The sequence below is a fragment of the Psittacula echo genome (assembly GCF_963264785.1).
Source record: "Psittacula echo genome assembly, chromosome: 2".
Taxonomy (NCBI): domain Eukaryota; kingdom Metazoa; phylum Chordata; class Aves; order Psittaciformes; family Psittacidae; genus Psittacula; species Psittacula echo.
The window spans coordinates 87,902,362-87,917,497 of record NC_137737.1 but is presented as its reverse complement, the minus strand read 5'-3'; the positions used below and the strand labels follow the sequence as shown (position 1 = coordinate 87,917,497).

The 15,136-nt window shown below is 38.3% G+C and overlaps 1 protein-coding gene across 1 annotated transcript in view; it reads left to right on the top strand.

Moving 5' to 3' along the window:
* Positions 1-263: 263 nt before the first annotated feature.
* FIGNL1 (fidgetin like 1) overlaps positions 264-15,136 on the top strand; it is a gene marked incomplete at its 3' end in the record, with an annotated part of 58,392 nt that continues 43,519 nt past the window's right edge. Inside the window, exons 1-5 of the mRNA XM_080609688.1 lie at positions 264-720; positions 6,257-6,370; positions 7,046-7,165; positions 11,071-11,205; positions 14,353-14,496. Of these exons, the coding sequence (XP_080465814.1) occupies positions 520-720; positions 6,257-6,370; positions 7,046-7,165; positions 11,071-11,205; positions 14,353-14,496 (714 nt within the window). The 5' untranslated portion in view covers positions 264-519. The remainder of the gene's footprint in view (positions 721-6,256; positions 6,371-7,045; positions 7,166-11,070; positions 11,206-14,352; positions 14,497-15,136) is intronic.

Here is a 15,136-nt window from a genome sequence, read left to right as displayed (position 1 = left end):
TAGATAAAATGACAAGGCATCAAAATGGATCACTGTGATAACTGTGATTATTATAGCTCGTTATTATAGATGATATTAGAGACACACAGCATGCTATTTTCTTAGACCTCTTCTTCATGTGCCACATAACAGTGCCACATCCTTGTGTCAACCAACAACAGCAGGAATTAAGTCTGTGATTCCTGAATCTTCGCTGATGTGCCTTTACTGCTTTTCTGTGCTAAAGATACAGCCTATCTGTGTTAAGATAATCTACATTGTAACTTAGGCATCACAGATTTAACAATGTGATTTACTTCTATACAATGTTCAGCTAATACTGGTGTGAAGCAGAATGCAATACTGTATGATTATTGGGCTAATATGCAGAAATGAGAGCATATGGTCTATTCAGAAAGGCCATATGAGTCATGCTATAAATCTGAATAACAGGTTTAAAGCTGGTAAAATTTTCTTTCAAAACTGACTTTTCCTTTTTTTTATTTTTTAGGGTTTTTCTGGTCCTAAACTCTGACATCCATGGATGCTGCAGAGTTCCGCAAGAGAGGGAAGGAGATGGTGGACTATATTGCAGATTACCTGGAGACAATAGATAAAAGACAAGTCTTCCCAGATGTGAAACCAGGATATCTAAGGCCCCTCATTGCAGACTGTGCACCCCAGGATCCTGAGAGCTTTGAGGATGTCTTTAAAGACATTGAGAAAATCATCATGCCAGGGGTAAGAAAAATAGATTCCTAGTGTAACATTCAATACTGCATGTAGGCTTTCAAAGGCTTTAAGGAAAGTGTGGTTTGAAGGCTGTGCAGCTAGACTTTACAAACATAAGTATCTACACTGATTAGCTTTTAGAAGGCAAAATTCTGCTTTGTATCCCTAGTTAAACGTGACCTAACACTTTACACAACAAATATTTTCTGTTCTTGCTAAAAATAATCAAATCATTCTTTTGCTTCATGAGACGATTGATTTTGGAAATAATCCCCTTTCCTCTCCTTGAATGAGAAGCTTCATAAGGCGAAGCTTCATAACTTTCAATTTCATGTGATATTTTCGCTACTTGCAAAGTGCAGTAAATATTTTATGAAATCCTTTTTTTTATTAGCTTGCTGTGTCTAAAGTGTTCCTTCAAGCTGATCTTTAAATGTTAAAATTCTCTTAGGAGACTTCCTTTTATTATAGGGCTGATTAGAAAGGATTCTTCTTGATACTTGTTCTGTTGACTTACTCTCCTAAATGTCAACTTCTAGTAGCTTTTAAGGCAGCTGGCCACTACCTAAATATTAGTCCTTGGATAGATCAGTGTTGGACAGACAATGCAGAGCAAAGTGTCTATCATATGTCCTATTTTGAGTCTTTCTTGGTTTTCCACTCCTCGTATACCTTTTTTATTTTAAATATATGCTTGTCTCTTAAGGCCTCTAAATAGCTTGAAGAGGACAGGATTATTAGTAAAAGTTAAAGAGGAATCTCTCTTTTGGATCTCTGCAATAATAATTTTGGGTTGCTTCTCTGGATGTAGCTAGGTGATGTGATTGTGATGTGACTAGAACCACTGCTCTCCAAATGTGTTTAGTCAGTGTACTGTAATACCAATTCCTTTTCATTGACCAGTGTAAATATTTGATATTCAATATGACTTTATCTTGTTTCCCTTGGAGCCAACGCTGCTGTCCTTTCACAGGCAAAAGCTCCACTGAGGTTAATGAAAATTTCTCCACTCTTCTCAAAGATTTGTGGGTGAAGTCTCAAATCCAACAGAATTAATTAGACAGGAGAATTATGTCCAACGCATGCAAATACTTTCATTGCTGCTCATAGATGTGATTGCCTTTTCTTTTTCATTGCATAAAAACACTAAACAATTATTTTGTCTGTGGTGTATAACAGAAAACACTTTACTTTAAACAAGTAAGAACCTTCAAGAAAATAATATGAAATTAAAATGGATGAGTCATATGAGAATGGAAAGTGAGACATCGAATTCCAATTATGCCATCAATGTGTCATACTTCCTCTTAATTATATTGATTTTTTTTCTTGATATTTACATGCAAGTAAATTTACTTTTACAAGGTGATACATGCTGAAGAAGAAATGTTCTATCCAAAACTTTCCTCTGGTGTGAAATGTTAGTGTTTTTGACACAAAGAACACAAGTGCATAAATTTCTGTTCTTATAGTAACTCTGGTTCTGCTTACGTTGTTTATACTAAATATTGAAGGCTCACATGAGCATAGAATCATAAAGTCATAGTATAGTAGAAGTTATATGGCATCTCTAGAGATCATTTAGTCCATCCTCACTGCTTAAAGCAGAGTTAGAGCAGGTTGCTCAGGACGACGTCCAATTGGGTGTTAAATATTTCCAAGGATGAAGTCTTCACAATCTCTCTGTTGGGTCTTAAAACCTAAATTCCTGTTATCAACACTAGGGTCAACACTCAGGTTGCTTGGGTGCTTCACTACACACAGCTGTGACCCTAGCCCATCTGCAACGAGGGCACTGAATTCTTCTGTACTTGCAGACCTGCAGGTGAAGCAGAAGCCTTCCTTCTAGTGCCAGTAGTTGCAAGCTTCTACTCTCCACCAACGTGGGACTCCATTCCCCAATGCAATAAGCAGAGACTCTGACTGCTCCTCCTTTGCTGTGTTTTGGGGTTCAGGCTTTTGTATCTGAGATACTTAATGCAGTGTCTTGGGAAGATCTCTTTTTTATCATCTCTGGTACTGCACAGTCAGCAGTACAAGACGTTGTGTAAAACACAGACCCTCCACTAGTGTGTACCTCCTGCAGGCTAAAAGACCATCTTGTACTGCCCCAACCTAGGCAAGAGGCCTCATCATCTCTGCAATCCCAGGTCTATAGAGCTGCATACTCCATGGGGAATTTAGTCTGGGTTGACACCTATGATGTGCCGGGGTAGTTGTCCAGTTGCTGCTAGGGACTGTACCTTATGGAGTGTCACAACCACTGTGGGGCCCACTTACACTGATCTAAATAGTGTTTCTGGACCTCTTCTATGCATAGTGCTGCACAAGCTGTTGCTTCTGTTGTCTGTGTTCACAGAAACCGAAGTGTGAAAACGATGGTGCTGTACAAACACATGGAGGCAGAGAGTATAGGAAGAACTTAACATAGGAAGACTTGTTCACATTTGGTTTAACATCCCTTAAAATTATTTGTGATTTGTTTTAGGGATTTTAGAAATTGACTATAGGGACAATCTACCCCCATTATATTTTTCCTTAATCTTCCCATTTTTTCCTGACAAGACTAACATTTTTAAAGTACATCTAGCGTTCTTCAGTTATAGTGATTTTCTAGTGTTTCACTGGGGAATGTCTTATTTCTATTTTATAAATGAGGAACTGGGCTTTTTCAAACAGAAGAAGTAATAAGACAGAGGTCATAGAACCTTGTTTTGCTATATGTTATCAGTGGCCCATAAGTGATTCTTGTTTCCTTCATGCTGGTATCTTTACTGTGTTAGTTGTGTTCAATATTTACCACATTTGATGATTGAAAACATGAAAATGGTGTTCTTTCAGAGGAGGAAGAATCAATTAATTGTGTAAAGTAATAAGGCAGTACCCAGTGCTGTCTTTACCCTGTAGGAGAACAAGTAAGTATTCATGTGTGGCAAAACTTTTCTATGGAGACTTCTTGTGAAACTGGGTGTAGGCCTTCAAAGGGCAATCCGCTAAATGATAATGACCATAATATGCACACAGGGACTGAGGGAACAACTGCTGAACTCTGATCTCCACATCAGGAAGCCAAGGTGGAAAGGGTCTGCATATAAAAATATCAATGGGAGTCACCTTTCTCTCTCAGACTTGCTTTGTTCTTTTGATATATATGTCCTTTTTTTTTAGAGCTAAGAATTATTTTTAGTTGTAACTGCAAGTAGCAGTTATGAAGATGCTAATTTTCCTCACATTGGATCCATTAATCTATGAACTCTCAGCAGAAGTACCTATCCTTAGTGTGTGGTAAAGGAAGACTTGCTGAGACTAAGCAAGCCATAGAAAAGAAGACATCCTTGGACAAAATCTGGGCAATGAAATGTCTCTGAGAAGCATTACAGTTACCAAAATCAAGACACTTGTGTACCACTGTTTATCAGCAGAAGGCTGAAAAAACAAGCATCAATTATATTACACTCTTTGCAGTATTTGACTAAGTGTGTCTGTTCCAACATGACAGAAGAAATTAATTATACAGTTGCTTCAAGAGAAGGGGGAAGGGGAGAAAGGAGGAAGAACTGCAGCTGCACTTGCCCTAGGGCTTTTGGCTTTTTTGCTTTGTGTGAGTGGTGTAACTGAAATCTGCTGTGTTTCATCAAACAAATGCTCCCAGCAAGTAGGCAGTTTAACTTGATTAACCCAAGATGAATGTCACAAGTCTTACAGATCGCAGAGGATTAGAGCTGGGGAGATGAACAGTGCAGCCCTTGCTCATTGTGGATGTCAGTGAAAGTCTGTGCGTGTGGGTCCTATCAGGGACCACTGTTTATCGGGTATTTTTAGATCTGGTTGTTGTTTTTCTTGTGAAGAGCTAAGTCTCATCCCATTTTTTCTGATTTGTGAAGGTAGGTGTTTGCCACAAGTGCTCTAAAATTTTGTTACAGCAAAGAAAGAGATCCTGACCAAGTAAGACCTACAGCTAAAAATGTTCACAGTGGCTTGTCTTTGGATACCTGATTTAAGCAGGTTTGGATCTAGTGACAAGTTGTGGTATAACCCCAGTTGACAACTCAGTTTGCTCACTTGCCACCCCTCCCTCCTCCATGGCATGGGGATGAGAACTGGAAAAAAGGTAAAAACCTGTGGGTTGAGATAGGAACAGTTTAATAATTGAAATGAAGTAAAATATAGTAATAATAGTAATAATCACAGTCATGATAATTGTAATGAAAAGAAAGATAACAAAAAGAGAGAACGAATAAAACTACAAAAAAACCCAAGTGATGCACAGTACAGTTGATCACCACTGATGCAGCAATCTGCTCCTCCTAAGTAATTCCCCCCAGTTTATATACTGGGCATGATGTGCTGTGGTATGGAATACCCCTTTTGGCTAGTTTGTATCAGGTGTCCTGTCTCTGCTTCCTCCCAGCTTCTTCTGCCAGTCCTCACTGTCAGAGCATGAGAGACTGAAAAGTCCTTGATCAGAGTAAGCATTACTTAGCAACAACTAAAACATCAATGTGTTATCAGCATTGTTCTCAGGCTAAATCCAAAACACAGCACTGCACCAGCTACTAGGAAGGAAATTAACCCTATTCCAGCTGAAACCAGGACACTAGTAAAACAGAAATCTTGAACATACCATGTACGGGACTAGTTTAGACAGTGGAAAATTCTAGTGGGTTGGGACTGTTTTCATGTGAAAGAGATAGGTGCATCTGAAATGTTATATATGGTATACTACAGCAGAGAAAGTGATATCTGATTCCTTGTGTATACAAGAGTTAAGACAGTTTCCCCTTAGCTCTTCCCTTACAGGAGAGCTGGTTGTTGGCATGAAGAAGGCTAGGAGAGGAAGTAAATGGTTATTTGCAGCATGTAGAACAGCACGGTACAGTGACCCCTGAGTTAGCTCTAGAACTAGAAACCTTATCACAGACTGGGAGAGAGGGGAGTGTGATAGGTAAAATTCATCAGATGTGAAAATGAAGAACAAAACAGGAAGGAAATGTTACAGGAAGCTAATAGTTACAGAAAGTATTGAATACTGGAAGAGATTGCTTCATTTTGTGGTGAAGGGCTGTTTGGCCAAATTCAGAGCCTGAATTTTAGCAAATAACTCCAGAGCATGGGCAAGAGAGTTCTGTGGACCTCTGCTGCCTTGAAGATACACTTGCTAGGTCAATTGCGTGTCAGAGATGAAAGAACAAAATACCAGCGAGTCCCTGAAAGCAGAGGCTCAAGAACAGTGCCCTGCACAGAAACTCATAATGCCACTGCCCATGCAAGTCTTGTCTTCTAGGCAGACAAATGGAGAACTCTGATTTTGGAACTGCTGGGAGTTGGAGGCAAGAAAAAAATTATTCTAATTTGGGTAGATGATAGATACAAAATAGAGAAAAATACCAAGAACAGCTATTCTAAAAAATATAACACTAAAAAGTGTTAAAGAGAGGTAGTCGGGAACTGTTGACTGGTTCTAACCTCTGATATTTTCTGATTTTGTGACAATTTGTTTCTGCTTCCTACCTTAGTTAAAATAACTATTTTTCCTTTAATACAGGTGACTCACTGGCACAGTCCATACTTTTTTGCCTACTTCCCTGCAGCCTCTTCCTTCCCAGCTCTTCTTGCAGATATGTTGTGTGGTGGAATAGGATGTGTGGGCTTCTCTTGGGTAAGTTTACTGGGGTATGTACTGCTATGTGGTAATGGTGCTTCACCTTGCCAAGATTTTAAGCATTTCAGTATCATTTTTCAAGGAAAATATAGATTAATAGCAGTGAAGTCCAGGATTATTTTTACAGGTAAATTTCCTTGACTAATTAAGTGTTTTCACATAGCCTGTATGACTCAAGGAATAAAAAGCTATTTCGTCATAGAAGTTTACTCTTGAAAGATCACCAACATTTAGAATCAGTGGTAGCAGTGCAAACTTACTGGTAATTCACTGAGTAGTATGACTGTTACCTGTCACCCAGTGTTGTCACTTCTCTTATCAGCTGCATGAATGGCAAATTGTGTTAAAAAATCCCCCACATTCTTAAAAGATGGGCTTTTCTCAAGAGGTTGTTACTTGATGTCAAAAAAAGCCCAACCCCAAGTTGCAAGTCCTAGCTTTGACATTTGATAGTCACGATTCTATGTGAGGCCCAGTTTGACTTTCTTTTCAGTAAGTATTAGAAAAACATGCACAGAGTGGTCTTCAGGTCCCTAATTTGGCTGGGGAAGTTAGTCAGATAGTCTTTTCCTCTATAGTTAAAAGACAGAAACAGTTATTCTTGCTCTGGCAGATTCTATTTATCTTCATGGTCTAGTGAGGTTATTCCCTCTGTTCTATTTTTCAACCCAGGCTGCAAGTCCAGCTTGCACAGAGCTGGAGACTGTCATGCTGGATTGGCTAGGGAAGATGATTAATTTGCCTGAAGAGTTTTTAGCAGGGAAGGATGGCCGAGGTGGAGGAGTCATTCAGGTAAGAGGGGATATGAAGAAAGAAATCGGGATGACTTTGTGGGTTGTTTGATTTTGTAAAACCTTCATACCAAAATACTACTAAAGGGATATTAAAGTTAAATGAAGAGCTGCTTGAAATTTCAACTTAAATGGCTCTATCAGTAAATAATAGAATTTTCAGACTACACTGCAGTATCCAAAATAGACCAGCCCCCCCCAACTTTGATGTTAACTGCTTAATGAAGGCCTGAATTAACAATTAATACAATGTCTGAACAGAGTATCTGTTAGATAATGAATATATCATCAATGGGCAAACTTGCATGTATAATAAAGCTATGTTGTTTGACAACCATGGTTCACTAGCACATGGTCTTTCTGCAAATGCAGACTCTGGTCACAGCTATTAATCCAACTAAAATAGATCTCTACTGTGAAAAAGACTGAATTTTGAATAGTTGTTCTGTGCTCCTTTGATAATCTCTGGAGTCTGGTAATTGGAAGCCAGGCAGGGCACAATCCGTTTTATCCTAAGATAGGCTTCAAAAATACATCTGAATTACATGCTAGAAGTGGGGGCTTCTTTCTTTGATCTCAGCTGCAAATGCCTATAGCATATTCCAATTAATTCTTCCCAACATCTTCCCAGGAAAGTATGAATTTAACCCAAGTGCTTTATTTCTCCTAGGCAGAGCTGCACCTACACGACTGTATTTCCAGCATAGCTCTTTACTCATCTGCTTGCTCTCTTAAGATCTTTATTATTATGATGACTGGGGAGGGGGGGTTGTTCAAGAAATTGAGCTTTTGTCATGCATCTCAGCAGTATTTATTTTGCACCAGTGAAAGCAGGCAGTTATGCCTGATGGTTATCATCAGGAAATATTGCCCTTCCAGGCTAACAATGCTGGATTGCTCATAATTTTCATCAGAAACCAGTCAGTTTCAAGATTGAAAGTGGGCTCTGTGTTCCTGCTTAAGATGAAGTCATTTGTGCTGCAGATCTTCTTGTTTTGCTCTTGAAACAATAATGATACAAATAAGAGAGCATGAGGCAAAGACAACACGAGAATGTGAAAGTGCCAGTCATTCTCTTGGTAAATACCAAGTAATTATTGTGGTATTGGGTAAAGCAGCCTGTGAAAATTGGCTCTTAATTACATTTGGAAGTCTATGTCAATATGAAGCACTTTGTTGTTGTGTTCAGGATGACACTTGAAAATGGCAAAAGATGAAAGAAAATTTCAGTTCAGAGCTCTGGTGGACATGAACATCAGCTCTTGCTGATATTTCTTCCGCCTCTTGAGCCTGCTTGCCATGGCAACCTTTGTTTGCTTGCAGTAAAAGGAAAGGTATCATCATCCATCACTAAATGCAGAATACAGCATTCAAGAGGAGCAAAAACCAGCTTTTAATAATAAGTGAGAAAGCAACTTTCTTCCTGAAGCTTGTATCCTGCTGTTCATTCTAGACAAACTGCTGAAAAGTGTACCTACTTTGAATTTTAAAGAGTTCTTGCTCTGCAAAGAAAAAGTATTTTTAAGGGTGAAACAAAATGAGATTCAACCTATCTTTGGCCTGGCAAGGAACACTGATGATTTATCCTTCTTGTAAGTTAGTCAGATAGTTCAAAAACCAAGTTTTGTTTTCCTCAGAAATATTTAGCACAAGATTGATGACAGGTGAATAGAAGAGATGTACAGTCCATCTGTAAACACTGTATGCTTCAGTATAAAAAAGGTGACATATGGAAACTGAGGTAAGGTGAAAAAGCCTATGTCTATGGTGAAACATTCAAAAATGTTGCTGGATTCTGGTGCCTTTAGGCTATTTTCCAGCTGTATATCAGGAGGCAAGATTCAGCTGGGCAACAGGCCCTTTCCTTTTCATCCTTCTATGTAAGAAAATTGATACAAGAACTGTTGTATGCACTGACTAAACACTACCCTGGGTGAGCCGCCAGGATGCCAGGGCATCTTGTGGCATTCCTCAGAAGGCTGAGTTTATTCTTGAACCTAAGTCATTTGCCTGCCCATCCAGGCAGTCTCCAGAATAGTGGGGGCTTAAATTTCCAAATCTCAAATTAATGCCTTTTACTTTTATGCATCTGTGTGCATTTCTTTAACATGTATATTCCTTACATGTCCTGGAAAGACAATAAAGATTTTACAGGGCCTTATCATTACCAAATACATTTTAATAAAAGTAATAGTACTTTTCCCCACATACTAAATGCAAGGGTGCTAGAGCTATGAAGAACCCAGGTTTAGAAAGGTTGCTTTCAGTGGCTTGCCTGATGTGAGTTCTTGCATACAGGCTTTGTGTTGCCCAGCTTCATTACGAGGACATGCCGCTTACCTGAAACATTATGAACATCACAATATGTTCCAGTAGTTTGCACAAACGAAAAGTATTCTCACCTGCTGAATTTCTGGAAAGGGTATTGAAGACAACATTGTCTGATAGCATGCTTAGACTATTACATTATATACTGCTTGTAAAAAAATCAGGAAAGAAAACAGCTTATCAGAAAATAGGTGATGCCCTTGACTGAAACAGTCCTTGCATCTGCTGGACATCCGGGACCAGAGTATTTATATTCTAGCGCACAGGACTCTTGGGAAGCACAAGTATTTTTTCCCACTGTTACTCAGCTATTGTGCCGAGCATGGCAGAAATAGTTTTGCTAACACAGACATGATGACAAAAGTTTCTCATCAGGAAACTTAAATTCTGTTGAGATGTTGCCATGTATAGAAGGCAGTTTCATTTTATATAAATAGCTCAGCTAACTTCAGTTTTAGGAGAAAGACGGAATTCATTGGGAACATTCTTATACATGAAATTGTAAGATCAGGCACACAGGTCTTCAACAGAGGGAGCGTAGAATTTTGGTACAGGATAAGAAAGATCACCCCAAAATTAGCTTGTCACTGGGGATATTTCTGAAATATTAATATAAGCAACTGTAGTCATTGCACTGTCATGTGCTTGGCAGAGGAAGATTCACATGGCAGTTGTTCAACTTTGAAAGTACCTAAAAACAAAATCTTATGTATGGACACTCAAACCCACTGAAATTTATGAACATGTTTGCAAACTGTTACTTGTATTTTAAAAGAGCAGCTTAGAGCATGTTTCATCTGCCTGTTCCAGAGGAAAACCATTAAGAAAAATTGTAGGATCTTGTATTCTCTTGTGAAGTTTACAGATCAATTGATACAAAAATTCCTCTCTTTGTTGTTGCAGAGTATCCAATACACAATTTATACTCATGTTTTGTGAATCAAAATGCAATTTAGAAATAGTGTGTGACCGTTTGTTACATCTGTGTGGTTTTGATGAAGAAAATGTACATAATTATTACTTTGAAATGCAGTTAGCTGTATTGAATCATAACTTTTTTGCTTTGTCAATGTTTTTTCTCCTTTAGCCACAATAGTTGACTTGCCCAGGATAACCATAAATATTAAATAAGCATTATAATTGTGTATATTGCTTGATAGAAATGAGAGTTGACAGCCAGATTCTAGTGGAAGTTAAATTTGCAGAAATCCAGCATAACAGAATTCAGCAGTTACTCTGCCATTGTCAGTGGTTAATAAATGATTGGTGCATAGTTGGAGAGCCTTTTGACATACATTTAAGTCTGAGTCCTGCTTTCTAGCACAGATTGCAAGGCTGGTGCCTAAACTGGACAAGTGTAGCGATTAAAGAGAGCAGATAGAGGCATCAGGAAGGAGGAGACTAAGATCAAATAGAGATTCCTCACTTGCTGTCACACATATTCTTAAAATACATAAGATTGTGCAGTTTCTCGTATGCAGTTTCTGTTGCCACTTTGCAGATTCATACAGAAGAAAATGTTGCTTTTTTTCTTCTGGAGTGTCTTCCTTTTGAACATTCCTTCAATTTGTCCCACAGGGAAGTGCAAGTGAGGCCACCTTGCTTTCACTGCTTGCTGCAAGAACAAAAGCTATCAGACGGGTGCAGTCAGAAAAGCCTGAGCTAACAGAAGCAGACATCATGGGCAGGCTGGTGGCCTATGCTTCTGATCAGGTGAGTACCTCTCAAAACCATGTAAACATGGGGTCTATACTTAACAATTCAGTCATCTCAATAGATAGGTGAATTAAGTATAAACTCTTTAGATTGGTAACTATATGGTTTTGTGTGTCAGTATGTGCACACATTGTTTTCCTCCTATATACACATGGGCAAACATCCATCCATCCATCCTCCCCCTGTATGCATGCATAGTTGCAGGTGCATGCACAGAGAAAACCTAGTGCATGAATATAAAGTAAGTTGGTTGTAGTGTTTCAGGAAGCCCAAAACATTATATCCATTTTTTAACTTTTTTTAAAGAGAAAACTCTGCTGAGATCTTCATGTATAAACCCAGCTAAGAAATCTTGTAAGAAAACAGAAAACATAATCCTTGATTTCTGGCTGTGAGTGGTATTTAGCAGACTGAGCTAGGCTGAATTCTCAGCAGGCCAAGACCATGAGAGGCTTTTACTGTTAATGAAACCAAATTTGAATCTTGTGAGTTCTGCTGCTACAACCCTTCTGACACACTAATCCTACTGAAGGGCTAAGCAATGTTGTTTCTCTCAATAGCTGTGACATTTTCATATCTAAATGTCAATGAGACAGAAGAAACTTAGCACCTGATGTTTAGTTTAAAATCATATCTGATTATGCAGAATAAAATGGCCAAGTTTTAGGCTTACCTTGATTTACTATGAAGTGTATGTTCAGAAGCACTGGAAAGCAAGTTAGAAGTACACAGCTCTTTGCTAGTGGGAAGAGGGACTACTCTTGTAGGGTGAGAAGAGTCAGAACAAGAAATATGAGGAAAAAGAACTGTTTTTAAAAGGCACAAATGATATTTGTCTCTTTTTTTTTTTTTTTTTCCTGGGACCCTAAGGTCTGTACTGTGCAGACTGCCAGCTCCAGAGCTCAAACTCTGACTCAGTGATGCACAAAGCCTTTTACTTGTTTTCGGTTTTTGTCCCATGTAACTGGCTGACCTGAAATAAGGTCTGACAGGCCTTACTGCTTACTGAAGGTCAGAGGATCTTACGTTTACAGAAGGATTTGCCTTAAGATATTGCTGCCCTTTCAAAGCAGATTGTTGCAGAGCTCACCGGTCCTCCTGCATTAAGAACAGACCTGTGTGACTCACAGACAATAATCCACAAAAGAAAGTAAACCTAAGCCATTCTGTGGGAGAGAAAGTCATGCACTGACAGAGCACAATATTGCAAGAAAGCATTAGGAAGGAGGTAAAAAGGTGGCTAGTAAGGAGGCCCAGAGCATAAAGCTAAACTCAGATTTTATATATCTTCCTAGGCATTTCTGGAAAATCTTTATCCCATTGAAATAATTTTGCTTTGTGCTAATGAGTACAGAGCACGACTGACAACAAGTCTTTCCCGAATAACTACCTAGGGGGTTGGAGACAACAGAAGGTTTTCTTTTAGTGCCTGGGCTATCCTGGCTGACATTTTATTTGCAAGGGACACTGAGACCTTGGAGCTGAAAGGAGCATGTAAGAGCTACCCCTAACAATAGACACCTGACTGGGACCAGGACAGAAGTCAGGGTACTTTTTTGATGTCCTCAACTTTTCTCAGGCCATTTCTTCATCAGCCTCTTTTTTACCATGTTTATTTGGCTACCTTAAGCAGCTGCCAACTCATTTCACTGCTTTCTGCTTGGTTCCTTGCCCTCCTCAAAGGTGGTGGGAGATTACTTAGTACTTTGCTGAGGACTAGGAATTCCATGGAACAGCAGGTTACTAAAGATGTGTTATAATGCAAAAGCATCTTGGCAGTTTTAACCTTAAGACTGTGAACAGCTATGGTTATCAGAGAGCCTTATTACCATTTTGGAGAGTCAAAGAAGCAGTTCAGAGGTTCTGACTGGCTAACAGCCTCAGTGTATTGTTATAGTTTGCTTAGCTGCAATTCAGTTATGAAATACCTCTTTCCATTGTATGCTTCAATGAAGTATGGTATTGCTATGGTACACACATTGTTTTCCACTTTAAAAGTTATATTTCAAGTCTAGACTTCCAAATTTTCTCAAGTTGTTTACCAAAGTACTTTAACAAGAGACAGTGCTGAGGTGCAAGTTGATAGTAAATCTGCCTTGTCATTCCAGGGGAATGTGAAGTTGAAAGGCAGAAACTTGTATCTTCATCTGGTCTTGTTCAACCTGTGCTTTAGCTTAATCTTTTCTGTGATTATATGCTAAATTAGAACAGAATTAGTAAGTACTCTTGTAGGCAGCAGCAAGAACTAATAAGAGTAGGATGGAGATTAGGAATGAGAATAGTCACAATATGAAAAAGTGAGGAATTATCCAAATTAATAGCAATTAGTGAAATTGTAGATGATGAAAGGTAAAATAGCTTTTGTGGGGGTTAGTCTTGCTCTAAAGGAGAGTATTTTGTGGTTAAAGTTATTATTGTACTTCACAAATTTCTAAGAATTTTTTAGGATAACTTTGATTTTATTTACTAATATGTGTTTTATGTTCTAAAAATACTATTTCTGGAGAATTCAGATCAAGTGGGTTATAAATAAAATAACGTATTGGGAATGATCCTTAATTGCCCAACAAAATGAATGAATGATTGAGCCACGATTTAGTCAATGTGTAATCTAAAAAGAAAAGATTATCATGTAAGAAAATATCTCCCTCTATACCATACCATGACATTAACTTTTTAGAGTTCTGCAAAGCTGCATGCCATAAAAATATGGTAGTAAGCAACTGAATCATTACCAGGCAAGCTGATTATCTGCATGTCTTTTGGTTGATTTAGAGCCAAATCCTGAAGCTCTTAATCACTCCTACCTAACTGTGAGCATGTTAATTAAAGCTCTCTCTAAGGCTGATTGAACTCTTGTCTGAATGATGCTATGGCAATAGTCTCACAAATACTTCAGGGTTTCCGTTAGTGTATTTTGTGTGTGTGTGTGTGTATGTATGCATATATATGTATGTGTGTACATATGTCTATCTGTATGAAAGAGGGAGAGGTATGTGTCTGTTTGTTACATACCAGCAACAGTCCCAGGATCTCAGGTATCGCTTTACTTGAAGGAAATCGCTATTTTTTTTTTAAATTCAAATTAACTTCTTACATCCCAATAAAAAGTATCTGTCTTAAAGTTTGTCCATTTCCTTGTAGGCTCATTCGTCCGTGGAAAGGGCCGCACTAATTGGGAGTGTGAAGATTAAAAATATTTCTTCAGATGATAAGTTTAGTGTTTGTGGTTCAGCCCTAAAGAAAGTTTTGGACGAAGACAAAGCTTCTGGTCTTATCCCATTCTTTGTAAGTACTGGATTTAATTAATCGGTGGATTTATTGCTTCTGATAAGCTATTTTTGACGTGAACAGATGATCTCATCCCTAACAGAGGGATCAATAGGCAGCCTAGCTAGAATACTAGGATAGGTTCCATGAGTGTTCTAAATACACCTTTCTGTGCAGGAAGATAAACTAATTTGAGCAACTGGCTGCCCTTTTCAGCAAAAATGATGTTTTAAAAGGACTTGAGGTTATATTAGACAGCCGAATAAATGGAAGTGAATTTTTTAGTTGCAGTGTTATAATCTCCTAACACTTGAATTCTGAACTGTCATTTTTAAAAAGTTATACTTTTATTTTTCAGGTTCTAATTTACCCATAAAAAAAAGTTTAAAAGCACAAAATTAAATAATGGAATCTCATACTTAAATATTTTGAAGAAACAATAGTTTCCCCTCCTCACTACTGTAGCAAAGAAATGAACCTCCATAATATACTCAAGTATCATCAAGATCAGACATTGTCAGGCAGGTATTTGTGAATATGTGACTTGCTTCTGACTGTGGAAGCTCTAGGTGTCATCCTTTCTTGTTATTTGTCCATTCTTTCCAGAGATTTCTGCTTCCACAGCAGTCTAGCAAAAGCAATGTGTTTATATCTCAGT